Raw genomic sequence first — 17,140 nt, 5'->3', positions numbered from 1 at the left:
CACCAGTTTTCAGAGCAGTCCAAGTGCTTAGATATTTTTATGATACTTTTTCTAAAGTGGTTCTAAATTTCCAGGTGACATCATGGGTTCGGCTTTGCAGAACCTCAACTATCTAATCCAGATGCCTTACGGTTGCGGGGAGCAGAACATGCTAACATTTGCCCCCCTCATCTACGTCCTGCAGTACCTGAAAAGAACTGGGCAGCTGACTGATGACATCTGGACACAGGCATACACTTACCTGCAGACAGGTGAGTTGTGAGCACTGTCTGCTGCTGGCCATGATCACTATGTGGCCTAGCTGGGAATAGGCTATGCAGACAGATCCATTCTCCAGCACCTCCAGGGTGTGAGTGTGTTTGTGTTTGTGTGTCTTTCACTATGCACCAGTGGCTGTCTTCCATTAGAAAACCAGTTAATGACATACTCTGGCCAGTGTGCTTTAATGTTGCATCAATGTTTGAATCCCATGGGATTAGAAATTTGGGGCATAGTCACAAAGATAAATCTGCACATGTTTATTTGCTACTAATTAATTTTATTTTACATTCTTGAGTAACTTTACTACTTTGAACTATTTGCAAACTCCGAAAGTAAAGTGTCTCAAAAGTGACGACTTAAGTCTCCGACTCGTGAAACGGAAGGTGGGGGAGCAACATTTACCAGTGGAAAGTTACTACTGTCAAAAATGAGATTTAGAAAGCCTAGCACCCCACATGACTATCACTATTACAGCCTCCAATAGAAAATAATGGAGGTACCAACTTCACACAGAACCCCAAACGAAATAATGTTAAACTAAATGAAAACTATTTTGACCTTTTAACTATATATATCTATATATATATATATATATATATATATATATATATATATATATATTACTCACACAGAAGTCCGGTAATCCGGGGCTTTGCTGCGTAGCGGAATCCGGTATTCCGTAAAATAAAGCTGATACTTTTCTCTGTTACAAGAAAGAAGCTAAGGCCACTCCAAGATGCTGAAATCTGTTAATTTCATAACAGACAGCCTCCTACCGACGCGTTTCGCCTTTACGGCTTGTTCACGGTCAACAAGCCGTAAAGGTGAAACGCGTCGGTAGGACAAGATTGACAAAGCCGAAACTTGTCTCTTGTGTCTCGGGTCGAGGGTGACCTGTTTTAATAAAAAGAAGCAGCATACCGACAGCCTGATGTCCGTGCCTTCTTTTGATGGAGTAGGTGGTTTGTGTATATATATATATATATATATATATATATATATATATATATATATATATATATATACGACAATCCAGCTCCCTCAGATGCAAATCCAACGAAGAAGGCACGGACGCAGGAGAGTAGGATTAAGGCTTCTTTTTTAATGAATATATATATAGCAACCAAAACCAGTCTCCCCAGAAGAAACCGAGATCATGAGGATAATTTATACACAGAAATTATTTCAGCTTTTTAAATAACTATATACATATATATATATATATATGGAGGCGGTATAAATACATGCTTCCAATGATGCCTCCTTCTTTCTCCTGTGCTGGTGTGTGTACGCCTGTGAGCAAGGAGTTGATAACTCCAAAACGCTTTAGGCTGAAAAAATTGTTCCTAAGTCAAAGGAAAGCCGTCTTGCCTTCCCACACGCTGCTTCGGAGTGCGTCCTCGAATCGAAGGAACTTTGTTTTCAAAATATCATGGCGGCTGTCCAAGCCGCGAAGACGCACCACCTTTGGCGAAGGGGCCACGGAGACACAGAACAGTGCGCAGTCTCCTGGTGGTGGAATCAGCAGGCACAATTATGGCAATGTCTGAACTTCGGGGGCCCACTAGAGGGCAATATTAAAGACTGTATTCTGTCTCATACTATCGCAGGACCCCCTGTGGTTACTAATGAGAAGGGGTACTGGGCCTACTTAGGCAACAATGTACGAGCATTCTGCACCGGCAGAACGTACCTGTCGCCCACTGGAGGGCAGTATAAATACATACTTCCAATGATGCCTCCTTCTTTCTCCTGTGCTGGTGTGTGTACACCTGTGAGCATGGAGTTGATAACTCCGAAACGCGTTAGGCTGAATAAATTGTTCCGAAGTCAAAGCAAAGCCGTCTTGCCTTCACCCACGCTGCTTCGGAGTGCGTCCTCGAATCGAAAGAACTTTGTTTTGAAAAAAATAATATATATATATGTATATATATATATATATATATATATATATATATGAATTCAAACCTTGTTTCGCGATATCCTCTGCCTCAGATTGGTGGCGGGCTACCGGCAAGGGCGCGACCCTTATTAAACCGTCAATCAATCCTTTGCTTGAAAAAGATTGCGCTGAGCCCCAATTTAGTTGATAACAGCGTGCTTTATTCGATCAGGTTTGCCACAAACCTGATCGAATAAAGCACGCTGTTATCAACTAAATTGGGGCTCGGCGCAATCTTTTTCAAGCAAAGGATTGATTGACGGATATATATATATATATATATATATATATATATTGTATTTCAAAGGCTCTGCATTCGGATAAGCACTCGACAGCAGAATAGAAGAAAACTTCATTTTTTCATGGCATATTGAAGGTCGCTCTAATCCGTCATTGTTACTCCTAGCCAACGCGTTTCAGAGCTGTCTGCTCCTTCCTCTTGGGCAATGGAATTGCGGATTTGCAAGGCTCCTGGTAGTCCCATGATTCAGCTTGCTAAAGTAGTCGCCGTTTCAGGTGTGCGCACTTAGTAGTTTTCGCGCATTCGCAATGTATGCTGGGACATGCAGTTGTTGCTTGCTACACTCTTCACCCATAGTGGGCTCCGCAGCTTCATTATATTTTCAAAGTCTCACAGTGATTAAGTACGCATCCTCTGTGATTAAAAAGCACTCAGTGTGCTCCGGATTCGAATTTCCTTCATGAGTAAAGCCATCTGCTGTGCCTCTTCAGCACGATAAATCCCTGCTGGCGGCCCCTCTCTTTCAACAGGTGGTGGTACTCCCATGACGAAGCTGTCGTGCAAATTAATTGTATTTCAAAGGCTCTGCATTCGGATAAGCACTCGACAGCAGAATAGAAGAAAACTTCATTTATTCATGGCATATTGAAGGTCGCTCTAATCCGTCATTGTTCCTCCTAGCCAACGCGTTTCAGAGCTGTCTGCTCCTTCCTCTTGGGCAATGGAATTGCGGATTTGCAAGGCTCCTGGTAGTCCCATGATTCAGCTTGCTGAAGTAGTCGCCGTTTCAGGTGTGCGCACTTAGTAGTTTTCGCGCATTCGCAATGTATGCTGGGACATGCAGTTGTTGCTTGCAATATATGGTGAAATAGCACGTTACAAAATGTCTGCCCTAAAGGAGAGCTCAAAGAGTGATACAATGTGTCACTCCTCATTTTCACTGATGGACAGGGAGCGATCCCCTCTCTCGATGTCGATGATACTTTATTGGTTGATTTAAAATGACAAAGAAATGTGAACCCTACCGACATTGACAAAGGCGTGTAGCCGAAACGCGTCTGTCGGGTGTTTTCTTGCCCTGTGGCTAAATAAATTATATGAATATATTTCCCCTGGAGTGCGCCTCATTTACGATCCGAGATTGGATCAACGACTAGGAATAATTCACGCGTCTCACCAACGCGGAGGTTGGAGCACCCGTGCCGTGAGAGAAGCAGCTGGTGAACGTATGGGAAAAAAAATAAAAAAAAAATATATATAACTATATATATATATACATATATATATATATATATATATATATATATATATATATATATATATATATATATATATATATATATATATATATATATATATATATATATATATATATATGTTTTCAAAGTTACCCCTTCAGGTGAAGTGCACACTCGGGATCGCTCCTTCATTACAGGTAGGTTTTCAGCCACAACCTCTTAGCTTCAGCCAACGCGTTTCGGGCAGGAATCCCTCTTTTATTTCATGAAAACAAATTAATGACCAGCCCTTGGTCACGGAGGAGCACCACCGCCTGTGCCTCGTGGCTCCGTGTGCTATTGGAATTGGTCGGCTACGCGGAAGATGTAATTCCTGTGTGGCCGCTGCTACATCGGAGTTCCACCCCCGGAGCCACGCGGGTCCGCTTGCTGTTTGCATTGTACAGTTTGAGTGGAGCGGGAGATGCCGAATATATTGTACAGTGAGGTGGACAGCACACATTGATCCCATTTTGATTGTTTATAGGAGTGACTCTGACGACGCCCACATGGGTTAGCTATATTGTGCACTACCAGTCCCAGAATGCATTGGGTGATTATCAACATGCTGATTCTTAAAATAAAAGAGGGATTTTACTGGCAGTGCTTTCTAGTCGTCACCTTCACTTATGGCCCATGAAGAAGGGCGTTCCTGCCCGAAACGCGTTGGCTGAAGCTAAGAGGTTGTGGCTGAAAACCTACCTGTAATGAAGGAGCGATCCCGAGTGCGCACTTCACCTGAAGGGGTAACTTTGAAAACAAATTAGTGACCAGCCCTTGGTCACGGAGGAGCACCACCGCCTGTGCCTCGTGGGTCCGTGTGCTATTGGAATTGGTCGGCTACGCGGAAGAGGTAATTCCTGTGTGGCCGCTGCTACATCGAAGTTCCACCCCCGGAGCCACACGTGTCCGCTTGCTGTTTGCATTGTACAGTTTGAGTGGAGTGGGAGATGCCGAATATATTGTACAGTGAGGTGGACAGCACACATTGATCCCATTTTGATTGTTTATAGGAGTGACTCTGACGACGCCCACATGGGTTAGCTATATTGTGCACTGCCAGTCCCAGAATGCATTGGGTGATTATCAACATGCTGATTCTTGAAATAAAAGAGGGATGATCACTTTGAAGCTTTGATTCACACTGTACTTTGCTGACAAGTTGGGTCTTAATAAAAGGATTTATCGCATCTGCCTGAGGCTTCCTTTCATCGGGGCGACCCTTTTGTTGTGGAATTTTAGCGGCTACAGTCCGGCCACGAAGGGAAGCCCGCTGCCCTAAAAGCGGACCCGTGCTGAATTCAAGATTGTGACGGCGCACCAGGGAGGCAGCATTCCGAGACTCTACTACAAAGCAGGGCAGAGCTTTCTGGCATGACTAATGCTTCAACCCACTTGGGTTTTAAAAACTGTGCAATTTCTGCAAAGATTCAAGGCACTCACTGGAGCTTTATACCCTTGCACTACAGGTCCCAGAAGGCTGTATTGCCACACCCACTGGGGCGGGGCCCTGAAAGATAAAACGTGCGAGGTAGCATGTCGAACTTTGATGCAGTTTCACAGCCATTGAGAAAGGGAACCGGAGTTCCCGAAACGCGTTTGGCAATTGATCACTTTGAAGCTTTGATTCACACTGTACTTTGCTGGCAAGTTGGGTCTTAATAAAAGGATTTATTGCATCTGCCTGAGGCTTCCTTTCATCGGGGCGACCCTTTTGTTGTGGAATTTTAGCGGCTACAGTCCGGCCGCGAAGGGAAGCCCGCTGCCCTAAAAGCGGACCCGTGCTGACATCAAGATGGTGACGGCGCACCAGGGAGGCAGCATTCCGAGACTCTACTACAAAGCAGGGCAGAGCTTTCTGGCGTGACTAATGCTTCAACCCACTTGGGTTTTAAAAACTGTGCAATTTCTGCAAAGATTCGAGGCACTCACTGGAGGTTTATACCCTTGCACTACAGGTCCCAGAAGGCTGTATTGCCACACCCACTGGGGCGGGGCCCCGGAAGATAAAACGTGCAAGGTAGCATGTCGAACTTTGATGCAGTTTCACAGCCATTGAGAAAGGGAACCGGAGTTCCCGAAACGCGTTTGGCAATTGATCACTTTGAAGCTTTGATTTACACTGTACTTTGCTGGCAAGTTGGGTCTTAATAAAAGGATTTATCGCATCTGCCTGAGGCTTCCTTTCATCGGGGCGACCCTTTTGTTGTGGAATTTTAGCGGCTACAGTCCGGCCGCGGAGGGAAGCCCGCTGCCCTAAAAGCGGACCCGTGCTGACATCAAGATGGTGACGGCGCACCAGGGAGGCAGCATTCCGAGACTCTACTACAAAGCAGGGCAGAGCTTTCTGGCGTGACTAATGCTTCAACCCACTTGGGTTTTAAAAACTGTGCAATTTCTGCAAAGATTTGAGGCACTCACTGGAGGTTTTTACCCTTGCACTACATGTCCCAGAAGGCTGTATTGCCACACCCACTGGGGCGGGGCCCTGGAAAATAAAACGTGCAAGGTAGCATGTCAAACTTTGATGCAATTTCACAGCCATTGAGAAAGGGAACCGGAGTTCCCAAAACACGTTTGGCAATTGATCACTTTGAAGCTTTGATTCACACTGTACTTTGCTGGCAAGTTGGGTCTTAATAAAAGGATTTATCACATCTGCCTGAGGCTTCCTTTCATCGGGGCGACCCTTTTGTTGTGATATACATATATATATATTCACTTAAAAAAACCATAGGTTTCACACATGTTATAGTTAGCTGGGCATTTCCCTCGTAAAAAACCAATGAAATTCCCCCGTTATAGTTAGTGCAGGCAACTATAACTCACGCGACCGCAATCCGCTGCTGATGACGTCAGATATTACATCACTGTATTTAGACACTTATTTACCCATGTCTTCTTCCATTCATCTTTAGCTATACATATATTACATTTTTTTTTTTTTTAGAAAGACACATATGTCATCAGTGATGTAATATCTGACGTCATCAGCAGCGGATTGCGGTCGCGTGAGTTATAGTTGCCTGCACTAACTATAACGGGGGAATTTCATTGGTTTTTTACGAGGGAAATGCCCAGCTAACTATAACATGTGTGAAACCTATGGTTTTTTAAGTGAATTTGCAAGGTTTTTTAAATGCTAATTCCTAACTATAACGTGTGTGAAACCTATGGTTTTTTCAGTGAATTTGTACGGTTTTTTAAATGCTAAGTTTTTTTTTTTTTCTTTTAATGGATTTTTTGCCGTGCGCGTACGGTAAGCTTATGCTACGCGCTCCGTACGTCATAAGTACGGTGCGCTTACGTGGTACGTACGTGATGTACGTACGCATGCGTACTTCTTCTGCAACGCGTACACGCATGCGCGTTGCGCAGAACCAACGTCGCGGTTACGCAGGTGCGTGTAATGCGCATGCGCGAGTGCGTCATATGTACGCGCTCCGTAAGCGCTCCGTAAGCGTCACGTTTGCGCATGCGTACTTGTTTATGAGAGCGTAGCGTAAGCTTACGGAGCGCGCACGATAGGTCATGTGATCCACAAAGAACACTTTTCATTGGTTTAAACTACTTTCAGTTCCAGAAACTTCCAACACCACACCCATTCCCCTCATTACTGCTTGAGATCCCCTAGGAGAAGGAGCTGAATTGGCATTGAGATACAATGGCAGAACAGCAGACCTCTTCTGAGAGTGAGGCTAGCAGCACCATCATCATACAGAGAAGGAGGAAATAAAAGAATTATTTTGTATGGGAGTATTTTACTTTTCCAGAGGGGCAGAAAAAGGTCAATGCTCCATTGGTCACTTGCACACTTTGTGACCGTGTTTTATCTAGAGGAAATCCAAGGAAGAAGTATTCCTTTGGAAATCACTCTATGATGAGACACCTTAGGGATAAACATCCCAGGACCTTTGCTCGACATACTGGAGAAAACTCTTCAGTAAGTCACCAGAGCCCAACCTCGGAAGCTCAGCCGAGTACATCATCGGCAGCTCAGCTGAGCCCTTCCTCTGAGGTGGGAGCATCACCTTCTTCAGCTCCTCTGGACATTAACCCTCGATTTCGGAGGGTTTCAATGAGGTGTACAACGTGTTGTGGTCTTATTGTTTTTGGGGAGACCAGTATTTCCCTTATTAACAATAAGATAGACCAGCACGTTTGTAGACGCTCATAATATTCCCATTCTTTCTTTCCTCTATCCCTGTATTAACCCAACGGCTCTTTTAAGAGCCAACCTTACCTCACAATTTTTTGTATTTTTTTTTAAGCTTTCTTTTTCAAATTTTTTTTTTGCCGTGCGCGCACAGTACGCGTAATCGTTACGCGAAGTTCGCAGAATTTTCCATTTACGCCGTACGCGTACGCTACGCGCACTCCGCGATTTTTCGAAAAAAAATTAAAATACATTTTTGCCCTTGGGGGCCCTTCTGGGACCCCCTGACCAAGGCTAGGGGGTCAGGAACTGTCCAGCCTGCCCCCTTTTCACGTTATCCACCTTTGTTTTTCACCCCCCCTCACAGTGCGAGAGACAAAATGGCGGCCGACACTTCCTGGTTTCGACCGATTCGAATGTTTACTAAGATCTAACAACCAATCAGAATCGCGCTCGTGCACGGCGGCGTGCGCGTACGGTAAGCTTACGGTACGCGGTCGGAGCACGCCTATAGATATATATATTGATTTACATGCTATTTTCTCAGGAAATACTAAACAGATTTACACGAGACCTTCAAAAGGCACATCCCTGACCTGAGGGCTACCTCTCTGCCAAATTTCAAGTAATTCTGTTCAGCCGTTCGGGCTGTAGCTCGGACTAAAGGTCCTATGGAAAAATGCATGGGGAAAACGCGTTTTGGGACCCCCACCTTTTTCTCAGCCCCCGCTTGACGAATCCCCCCGAGACTTTCAGGGAAGGAGCGGAGCGGAGCGCCCCACCTATTTTGAGAATTTCGCGAGGATTCGTCAATCGGCGCCAAAGTTATTCCAAATAGAATGTTGCGGATTTCCTATGGAAACACGGTCCTAACTATAACTATCTACTGGCGACCGCCAGTAGATAAAAGGAGCGGAGCGGAGCGCCCCACCTATTTTGAGAATTTCGCGAGGATTCGTCAATCGGCGCCAAAGTTATTCCAAATAGAATGTTGCGGATTTCCTATGGAAACACGGTCCTAACTATAACTATCTACTGGCGACCGCCAGTAGATAATATATATTACCTACTGGTGCTCACTGTGCGCGCACGGTGCGCGAAGCGCACCGTGCGCGCACGGAACGAACGGCGTTAAGTGGGCGCGCACGCCACAAATGGCGTAAAGTAACTTAGCATTTAAAAAACCGTACAAATTCACTGAAACAACCATAGGTTTCACACACGTTATAGTTAGGAATTAGCATTTAAAAAACCTTGCAAATTCACTGAGAAAACCATAGGTTTCACACATGTTATAGTTAGATGGACATTTTACTGATAAAAAACCAATGAAATTCCCCCGTTATAGTTACTGTAGGCAACTATAACTCACGCGACCGTAATCCTCTGCTGATGACATATGTGTCTTTATGAAAAAAAAATATTTGTAATATATGTATAGCTAAAATTTAATGGAAGAAGTCATGGGCAAATAAGTGTCTAAATACAGTATTAGCATCAGCAGAGGATTGCGGTCGCGTGAGTTATAGTTGCCTACAGTAACTATAACGGGGGAATTTCATTGGTTTTTTATCAGTAAAATGTCCAGCTAACTATAACATGTGTGAAACCTATGTTTTTTTCGGTGAATATATATATGTATATACTCAACTCCTCGGTATTGTGGTCCTCACCAAGAATAGCTGAGCCCAGATTCGTCAGCGTGAATCAAATAGTTTATTAGTTAAATGGCAAAATCGCCCAAAATATATATATATATATCGCACACGTTGTCTGGAGACATCCACTTGTGATTAGGACAGACAAACGTGGACCCAAAGTTCTTTGTGCAACATTTTTTATTTGTTGCCCTGCATCGCCGCCATTACGCGTTTCAGCCCCACCTGGGCCTTGATATATATATATATATATATATATATATATATATATAAATTCACTGAAAAAACCATAGGTTTCAGGCACTTTGTAGTTAGAAATTAGCATTCAAAAAAACATACAAATTCACTGAAAAAAACGTAGGTTTCAGGAACGTTATAGTTAGTTGGACATTTCACTTGTATAAAACCATAGAAATTCCGGCATTATAGTTAGTTCAGCTAACTATAACTTGCGCCCCCACAGTGCACTGCTGATGACGTCTCATATTACATCATTCATGACATGGTCAGTGACATCACTGATGGCATCACTGATGACATGTCAAATGACATCACTGATGACATCACTGATGACATTAACCATGTCAAAATCTGATGCACCTCCTTACACCTAAATATAACCTTTGATACACCCACTCTAAAATACAGACTACCATTTTTGAAAAAATAGACACATCAATACCAGTTTCTAAATACGCACTGACTGATTCCTAGGTCTACACACACATCCACTCATTCACCCATACAGTTACTCATACATGCAGTAACTCATCAATATACCGCTATCATATGCACTCATGCACCTATACAGACACACACACTGCCACATATCCAGAGTTACTCACACACCTAGTCAGTCATGCAAAGAATCAATCATACTTCCATTAACTCACCTATACAGTTTTACAGACACCACCTCACTTATTCATAGAGATACTAACACGTAATTACTCTCTTATAGACTCAATGATACAAATACACACTCATCCATGTAGCCAATCTCACAATTACGGACTCTCACATATAGTTATTTATATACACCATCACTCAGATATGCTGCCTTTTTCATATGTAGTTACTTGCACATGTACCACTGAGACATCCATTCACTCACCAACACACCAATACACCCACTCACCCACCCATACAGATGTTTCCACATGCACTCTTTTACCCATACACCCAGTGAATCAAGCATTCACACATCTATGCAGAGAGTCACACACCTCCCACCCACCCACACACACACTCAGGCATCCATACAATACTCAGACAAGCAATCAATAACCCATATAGACACTCTTGCAACTACTCACCAACCCATGCAGCAGCTTACACAACAACAGACAGACTGATACAGACTTTCACTCAGTTTATTCACTAACCCATGCATTCAGTAAGAAACATTTAATCACTCACTTAAACAGTCAGTCACGTACCTACTAAATCCTCCATACACATACTTATACACACACTCATGCTTCAATACAGATTGGCGTATATATAAAACAAATGTAAACTTTACAGAAACACACAGTCACTGGATGATGTCATCTGTGATGTCATCAGTGATGTCATTTGACATGTCATCAGTGATGTCATCAGTGATGTCACTGACCATGTCATGAATGAAGTAATATGTGACGTCATCAGCAGTGCATTGCGGGGGCACGAGCTATAGTTAGCTGAACTAACTATAACGCCGGAATTTCTATGGTTTTATACAAGTGAAATGTCCAACTAACTTTAACGTTCCTGAAACCTATGGTTTATTCAGTGAATATATATATCTATATTCACTTAAAAAACCATAGGTTTCACACATGTTATAGTTAGCTGGACATTTCACTCGTAAAAAACCAATGAAATTCCCCTGTTATAGTTAGTTCAGGTAACTATGACTCACGCGACCGCAATCCACTGCTGATGACGTCAGATATTACATCACTGTATTTAGACACTTATTTGCCCATTCATTCTTCCATTAACCTTTAGATATACATATATAAAAAATATTTATTTTACAGAAAGACACATATTCACTAGATGATGTCATCAGTGATGTAATATCTGACGTCATCAGCAGTGTATTGCGGTCGCGTGAGTTATAGTTACCTGAACTAACTATAACGGGGGAATTTCATTGGTTTTTTACGAGTGAAATGTCCAGCTAACTATAACATGTGTGAAACCTATGGTTTTTTAAGTGAATTTGCAAGGTTTTTTAAATGCTAATTCCTAACTATAACATGTGTGAAAGTTATGGTTTTTTAAGTGAATTTGTACGGTTTTTTAAATTCTAATTTATATATGTATTATTTTTTTTCTCCATATATTTATTTTACAATAAACTACCTATGTATATAGTTACAGATTGACTGTATCCTGTAATTTGGAATGGCTCAGCTTTTTTTTTTTAATTTGGATAAAGTTGAACAGCATAGTTAATATCTTCTATAAAATGATAAACAGTTAACAAAGTTTTTTTTTTAAGGGCTTTTCACCGTGCGTGCACGGTGCGTGCACCCTGCGATTTTTGCAAAAAAAATAAAATGTTTTTTTACACCCTTCGGGGTCCTTCAGGGACCCCCTGACAAAGGCTAGGGGTCAGAAACTCTCTATCCTGCCCCCTTTTCACGTTCTTATATGTTTTTTTTAATTTTTATAGGTTTTTCACTGTGCGCGCACCCCCGCGATTTAAAAAAAAAAAATAATGTTTTTTTCACTCTTCGGGGTCCTTCTGTGACCCCCTGACAAAGGCTAGGGGGTCAGGAACTCTCTACCCTGCCCCCTTTTCACGTTCTCCACCATTCCTTTTCAGTGCGACAGATAAAATGGCGTCCGACACTTCCTGATTTCGACCGATTCGAATGTTGACTGACATCTAACAAACAATCAGAATTACGCTCGCGCACGGCACCGTGCGCCTCTATAGATATTTATGTACTTTTAAATGCAATTTTCTCAGGAAATACTGAACAGATTGACTCCATATATGCAAAAGGCACTTCCCTGACCTGAGGACTACCTCTTTGCCAAATTTCAAGTAATTCTGTTCAGCCGTTCGGGTTGTACCTTCGACTAAAGGTTCTATGGGAAAATGCATGGGGAAAACGCGTTTTGGGACCCCCCTTTTTTCACGGCCCCCGCTTGACGAATCACCCCGAGACTTTCAGGGTAGGAGCTGAGCGGAGCGCCCCATTAGTTTTGAAAATTTCGCGAGGATTCGTCAACCGGCGCCAAAGTTATTCAAAATAGAATTTTCAGATTTCCTATGGAAACACGGTCCTAACTATAACTATCTACTGGCGACCGCCAGTAGATAATATCTATATATATCTATATATCTGCAGTCGAATTGGAGGTTTCTCCCGGTCAACCATGGAGGTTGTCAATCATATATTGATGGGAAAAGCATACAGTCTTTAACCTGCGGGGATTTACCGAAATGAAAACAGCAGTAGTGACGAGGGACAGAGAAACTGTTCAGTGGCATCCCTTTTGGAGAGATCAGCAGTGATTCAAGAAAGGACAGTAAAAACCCAGCCAGCACGGAATATGTGAGTAGGCAATTTCGTTTTCTACCATGTGAGAAATAATGCAGCATGTGTTCATTGGAGAACTAAAGAACTGTGAATAACTGAAAAACGAATTGTCCACCATTGAATTCAAACCATTGAAGTGCATACCAAGATGGCAGCCATTGACTTCAGGAAAGGAACAACGACTGGCCATAGTCCTTTTTTGCTGCTGATGGCACCATTCCCAATTTAAAAATAACTTTATTGAAACACACGCAACTTTGTGGTGCACTGTGGCAGAGCACTGAAGAAGGCAGCACGCCGAAATGCATTTGCTCATTTATGTTATTAAAACTACAGTGTCCCGTGAGTGCTCCGCGTCCGAGCCTTCATTTTTACCGTGATCTCACCCTTCACGTTTGCGGAAAAGAGGCACCTGTCTAGAGTTCGGCAGAACAGGGTGAAAACTGGAGCTTTGATTTATACCTGCCAGAACCACTGCAGTCGAATTGGAGGTTTCTCCCGGTCAACCGTGGAGGTTGTCAATCATATATTGATGGGAAAAGCATACAGTCTTTAACCTGCGGGGATTTACCGAAATGAAAACAGCAGTAGTGACGAGGGACAGAGAAACTGTTCAGTGGCATCCCTTTTGGAGAGATCAGCAGTGATTCAAGAAAGGACAGTAAAAACCCAGCCAGCACGGAATATGTGAGTAGGCAATTTCGTTTTCTACCAGGTGAGAAATAATGCAGCATGTGTTCATTGGAGAACTAAAGAACTGTGAATAACTGAAAAACGAATTGTCCACCATTGAATTCAAACCATTGAAGTGCATACCAAGATGGCAGCCATTGACTTCAGGAAAGGAACAACGACTGGCCATAGTCCTTTTTTGCTGCTGATGGCACCATTCCCAATTTAAAAATAACTTTATTGAAACACACGCAACTTTGTGGTGCACTGTGGCAGAGCACTGAAGAAGGCAGCACGCCGAAATGCATTTGCTCATTTATGTTATTAAAACTACAGTGTCCCATGAGTGCTCCGCGTCCGAGCCTTCATTTTTACCGTGATCTCACCCTTCACGTTTGCGGAAAAGAGGCACCCGTCCAGAGTTCGGCAGAACAGGGTGAAAACTGGAGCTTTGATTTATACCTGCCAGAACCACTGCAGTCGAATTGGAGGTTTCTCCTGGTCAACCATGGAGGTTGTCAATCCTATATTGATGGGAAAAGCATACAGTCTTTAACCTGCGGGGATTTACCGAAATGAAAACAGCAGTAGTGACGAGGGACAGAGAAACTGTTCAGTGGCATCCCTTTTGGAGAGATCAGCAGTGATTCAAGAAAGGACAGTAAAAACCCAGCCAGCACGGAATATGTGAGTAGGCAATTTCGTTTTCTACCATGTGAGAAATAATGCAGCATGTGTTCATTGGAGAATTAAAGAACTGTGAATAACTGAAAAACGAATTGTCCACCATTGAATTCAAACCATTGAAGTGCATACCAAGATGGCAGCCAGTGACTTCAGGAAAGGAACAACGACTGGCCATAGTCCTTTTTTGCTGCTGATGGAGAGATCAGCAGTGATTCAAGAAAGGACAGTAAAAACCCAGCCAGCACGGAATATGTGAGTAGGCAATTTCGTTTTCTACCCTGAAACCTATGGTTTTTTTCAGTGAATTTCTAAGGTTTTTTAAATGCTAATTCCTAACTATAACGTACCTGAAACCTATGGTTTTTTCTATGAATTTCAAAGGTTTTTTAAATGCTAATTTCTAACTATGCCTACAGAGATAGGACATGTGAAGAAAGAAGAAAAAACGCACAGAAAGAAAAAAAAGAAATGCAGAAAGAAGCAACAGAAGTCCTCAAAGACGAAGAAAAGTGCAGGAAGAAGGATAACGTGCAGAAAGAACAAACAGAAGAGCAGAAAGAAGCCTTGTTGCAAAATCATCCTGTACCCTCAACTTTTTCAGACGGATACTGGTGGTAACTGAGTCTGACTAACCAGTCCTAGAGCCAGTGCTATGTTAAAAGACACTCAGAATACAGTGAAAACGTCTACATACACTATGGAATACTATGCGTTGGGGTCCCCCTGTGATCAGCATGACCTCCTCTGTAAGCCCCTAGTATATAATAGGGCAGGGGATTAAAACTACCTCTCAAAACGCGCCACAGGACGTGTTTGCACACGTCACCTCAGGCCCCGTACCCTCCCTTCACCACTGTGTAAACACGCCCTGTGGCCGTTTTTAGTTGGGAGATTAAGTTGATTTGAATCCTGAGGGTCCCTAGGGTCCAACTAGCCCACTAGGTACCTCCAGTAAGCGCCACAGAGCTGCGTTGCAGAGAGGTGTAAAAAGTGGCACGGCCTGGACCACCTCTCTGCAACACTCAGTGGCGCTGGCGCTGGCTCAGTGGCGCTTACTGGAAGCACCTGGTGGGCTAGTTAGCCCCCAGGGGCCCTCAGGATTGAAGGGGATTATTTCGCCAACTTAAAACGCGCCATAGGGCGTGTTTGCACACGTCACCTCAGGCCCCGTCCCCTCCCTTCCCCACTGTGTAAACACGCCCTGTGGCCGTTTTTTAAGTTGGGAGATTAATTCCCCTTGAATCCTGAGGATCCCTAGGGGCAAAATAGCCCACTAGGTAAGTCCAGTAAGCGCCATTGCAGAGAGGTGTAAAAAGGGGCACGGCCTGCACCACCTCTCTGCAACGCAGAGCAGTGGTGCTTACTGGAAGCACCTGGTGGGCTAGTCGGCCCCCAGGGTCTCTCAGGATTGAAAGGGAATTATTTCCCCAACTTAAAACGCGCCACAGGGCGTGTTTGCACACGTCACCTCAGGCCCAGTCCCCTCCCTTCACCACTGTGTAAACGCGCCCTGTGGCCGTTCTAAGTTGAGAGATTAAGTCCCCTTGAATCCTAAGGGTCCCTAGGGTCAAACTAGCCCACTAGGTACCTCCAGTAAGCGCCACAGAGCTGCGTTGCAGAGAGGTGTAAAAAGTGGCACGGCCTGGACCACCTCTCTGCAACACAGCTCAATGGCTCTTACTGGAAGCACCTGGTGGGCTAGTTAGCCCCCAGGGGCCCTCAGGATTGAAGGGGAATTATTTCGCCAACTTAAAACGCGCCATGGGGCGTGTTTGCACACGTCACCTCAGGCTCCGTCCCCTCCCTTCCCCACTGTGTAAACACGCCCTGTGGCCGTTTTTTAAGTTGGGAGATTAAGTCCCCTTGAATCCTGAGGATCCCTAGGGGCAAAATAGCCCACTAGGTACGTCCAGTAAGCGCCATTGCAGAGAGGTGTAAAAAGGGGCACGGCCTGCACCACCTCTCTGCAACGCAGAGCAGTGGCGCTTACTGGAGGCACCTGGTGGGCTAGTCGGCCCCCAGGGTCCCTCAGGATTGAAAGGGAATTATTTCCCCAACTTAAAACGCGCCACAGGGCGTGTTTGCACACGTCACCTCAGGCCCAATCCCCTCCTTTCACCACTGTGTAAACGCGCCCTGTGGCCGTTCTAAGTTGAGAGATTAAGTCCCCTTGAATCCTAAGGGTCCCTAGGGTCAAACTAGCCCACTAGGTACCTCCAGTAAGCGCCACAGAGCTGCGTTGCATAGAGGTGTAAAAAGGGGTGTGGCCTCAGAACACCTGTCTGCAACGCAGCTCCCTGGCGCAGACTGGTGATACCTGTTGGGCTAGTTGACCCTCAGTATTGAAGGGGAATTAATTCCCCAACTTACAACTGGCCAGGGGGCGCGTTTGCAGAGTGCTGCAAGGAGGGGGCATGGCCTCCGGCGCGATGCCGGTCTTTTATTTATTTATTTATTTTAAGAAGGAGGGCTGTGTGGCCCCCCTTCTTTTTCTAATTTACTGGCCCTGGGGACCCCATCCCCCAGGGCCTGCACCCTAATTTTTTTTGTCAAAAAAAATAAATTTGGCCCTCCCAAAGGCCTTAATCGGCCCCGGGATCCCAACCCTCGGGTCATGGCCTTTTTTTGTTTTTTAATTCTTTAGGAGGGGGCTGCATTGTCCCCCTCCTCAGGCCACTTATGGCCCCGGGGACCCCATCCC

At 44.2% G+C, this 17,140-nt stretch overlaps 1 protein-coding gene across 2 annotated transcripts in view; it reads left to right on the top strand.

The window, feature by feature from the left end:
- Window positions 1-17,140, top strand: part of LOC146812807 (alpha-2-macroglobulin-like protein 1) — a 747,116-nt gene that overhangs the window by 523,560 nt on the left and 206,416 nt on the right. For both annotated transcript variants that reach the window (XM_085619917.1, XM_085619918.1), the window contains exon 24: window positions 75-251. In XM_085619917.1, the coding sequence (XP_085476043.1) occupies window positions 75-251 (177 nt within the window). The remainder of the gene's footprint in view (window positions 1-74; window positions 252-17,140) is intronic.

The sequence above is a fragment of the Triturus cristatus genome, chromosome 7 (assembly GCF_964204655.1).
Source record: "Triturus cristatus chromosome 7, aTriCri1.1, whole genome shotgun sequence".
In the NCBI taxonomy this organism is placed as follows: domain Eukaryota; kingdom Metazoa; phylum Chordata; class Amphibia; order Caudata; family Salamandridae; genus Triturus; species Triturus cristatus.
This window is presented reverse-complemented; position numbering and strand designations above follow the sequence as displayed.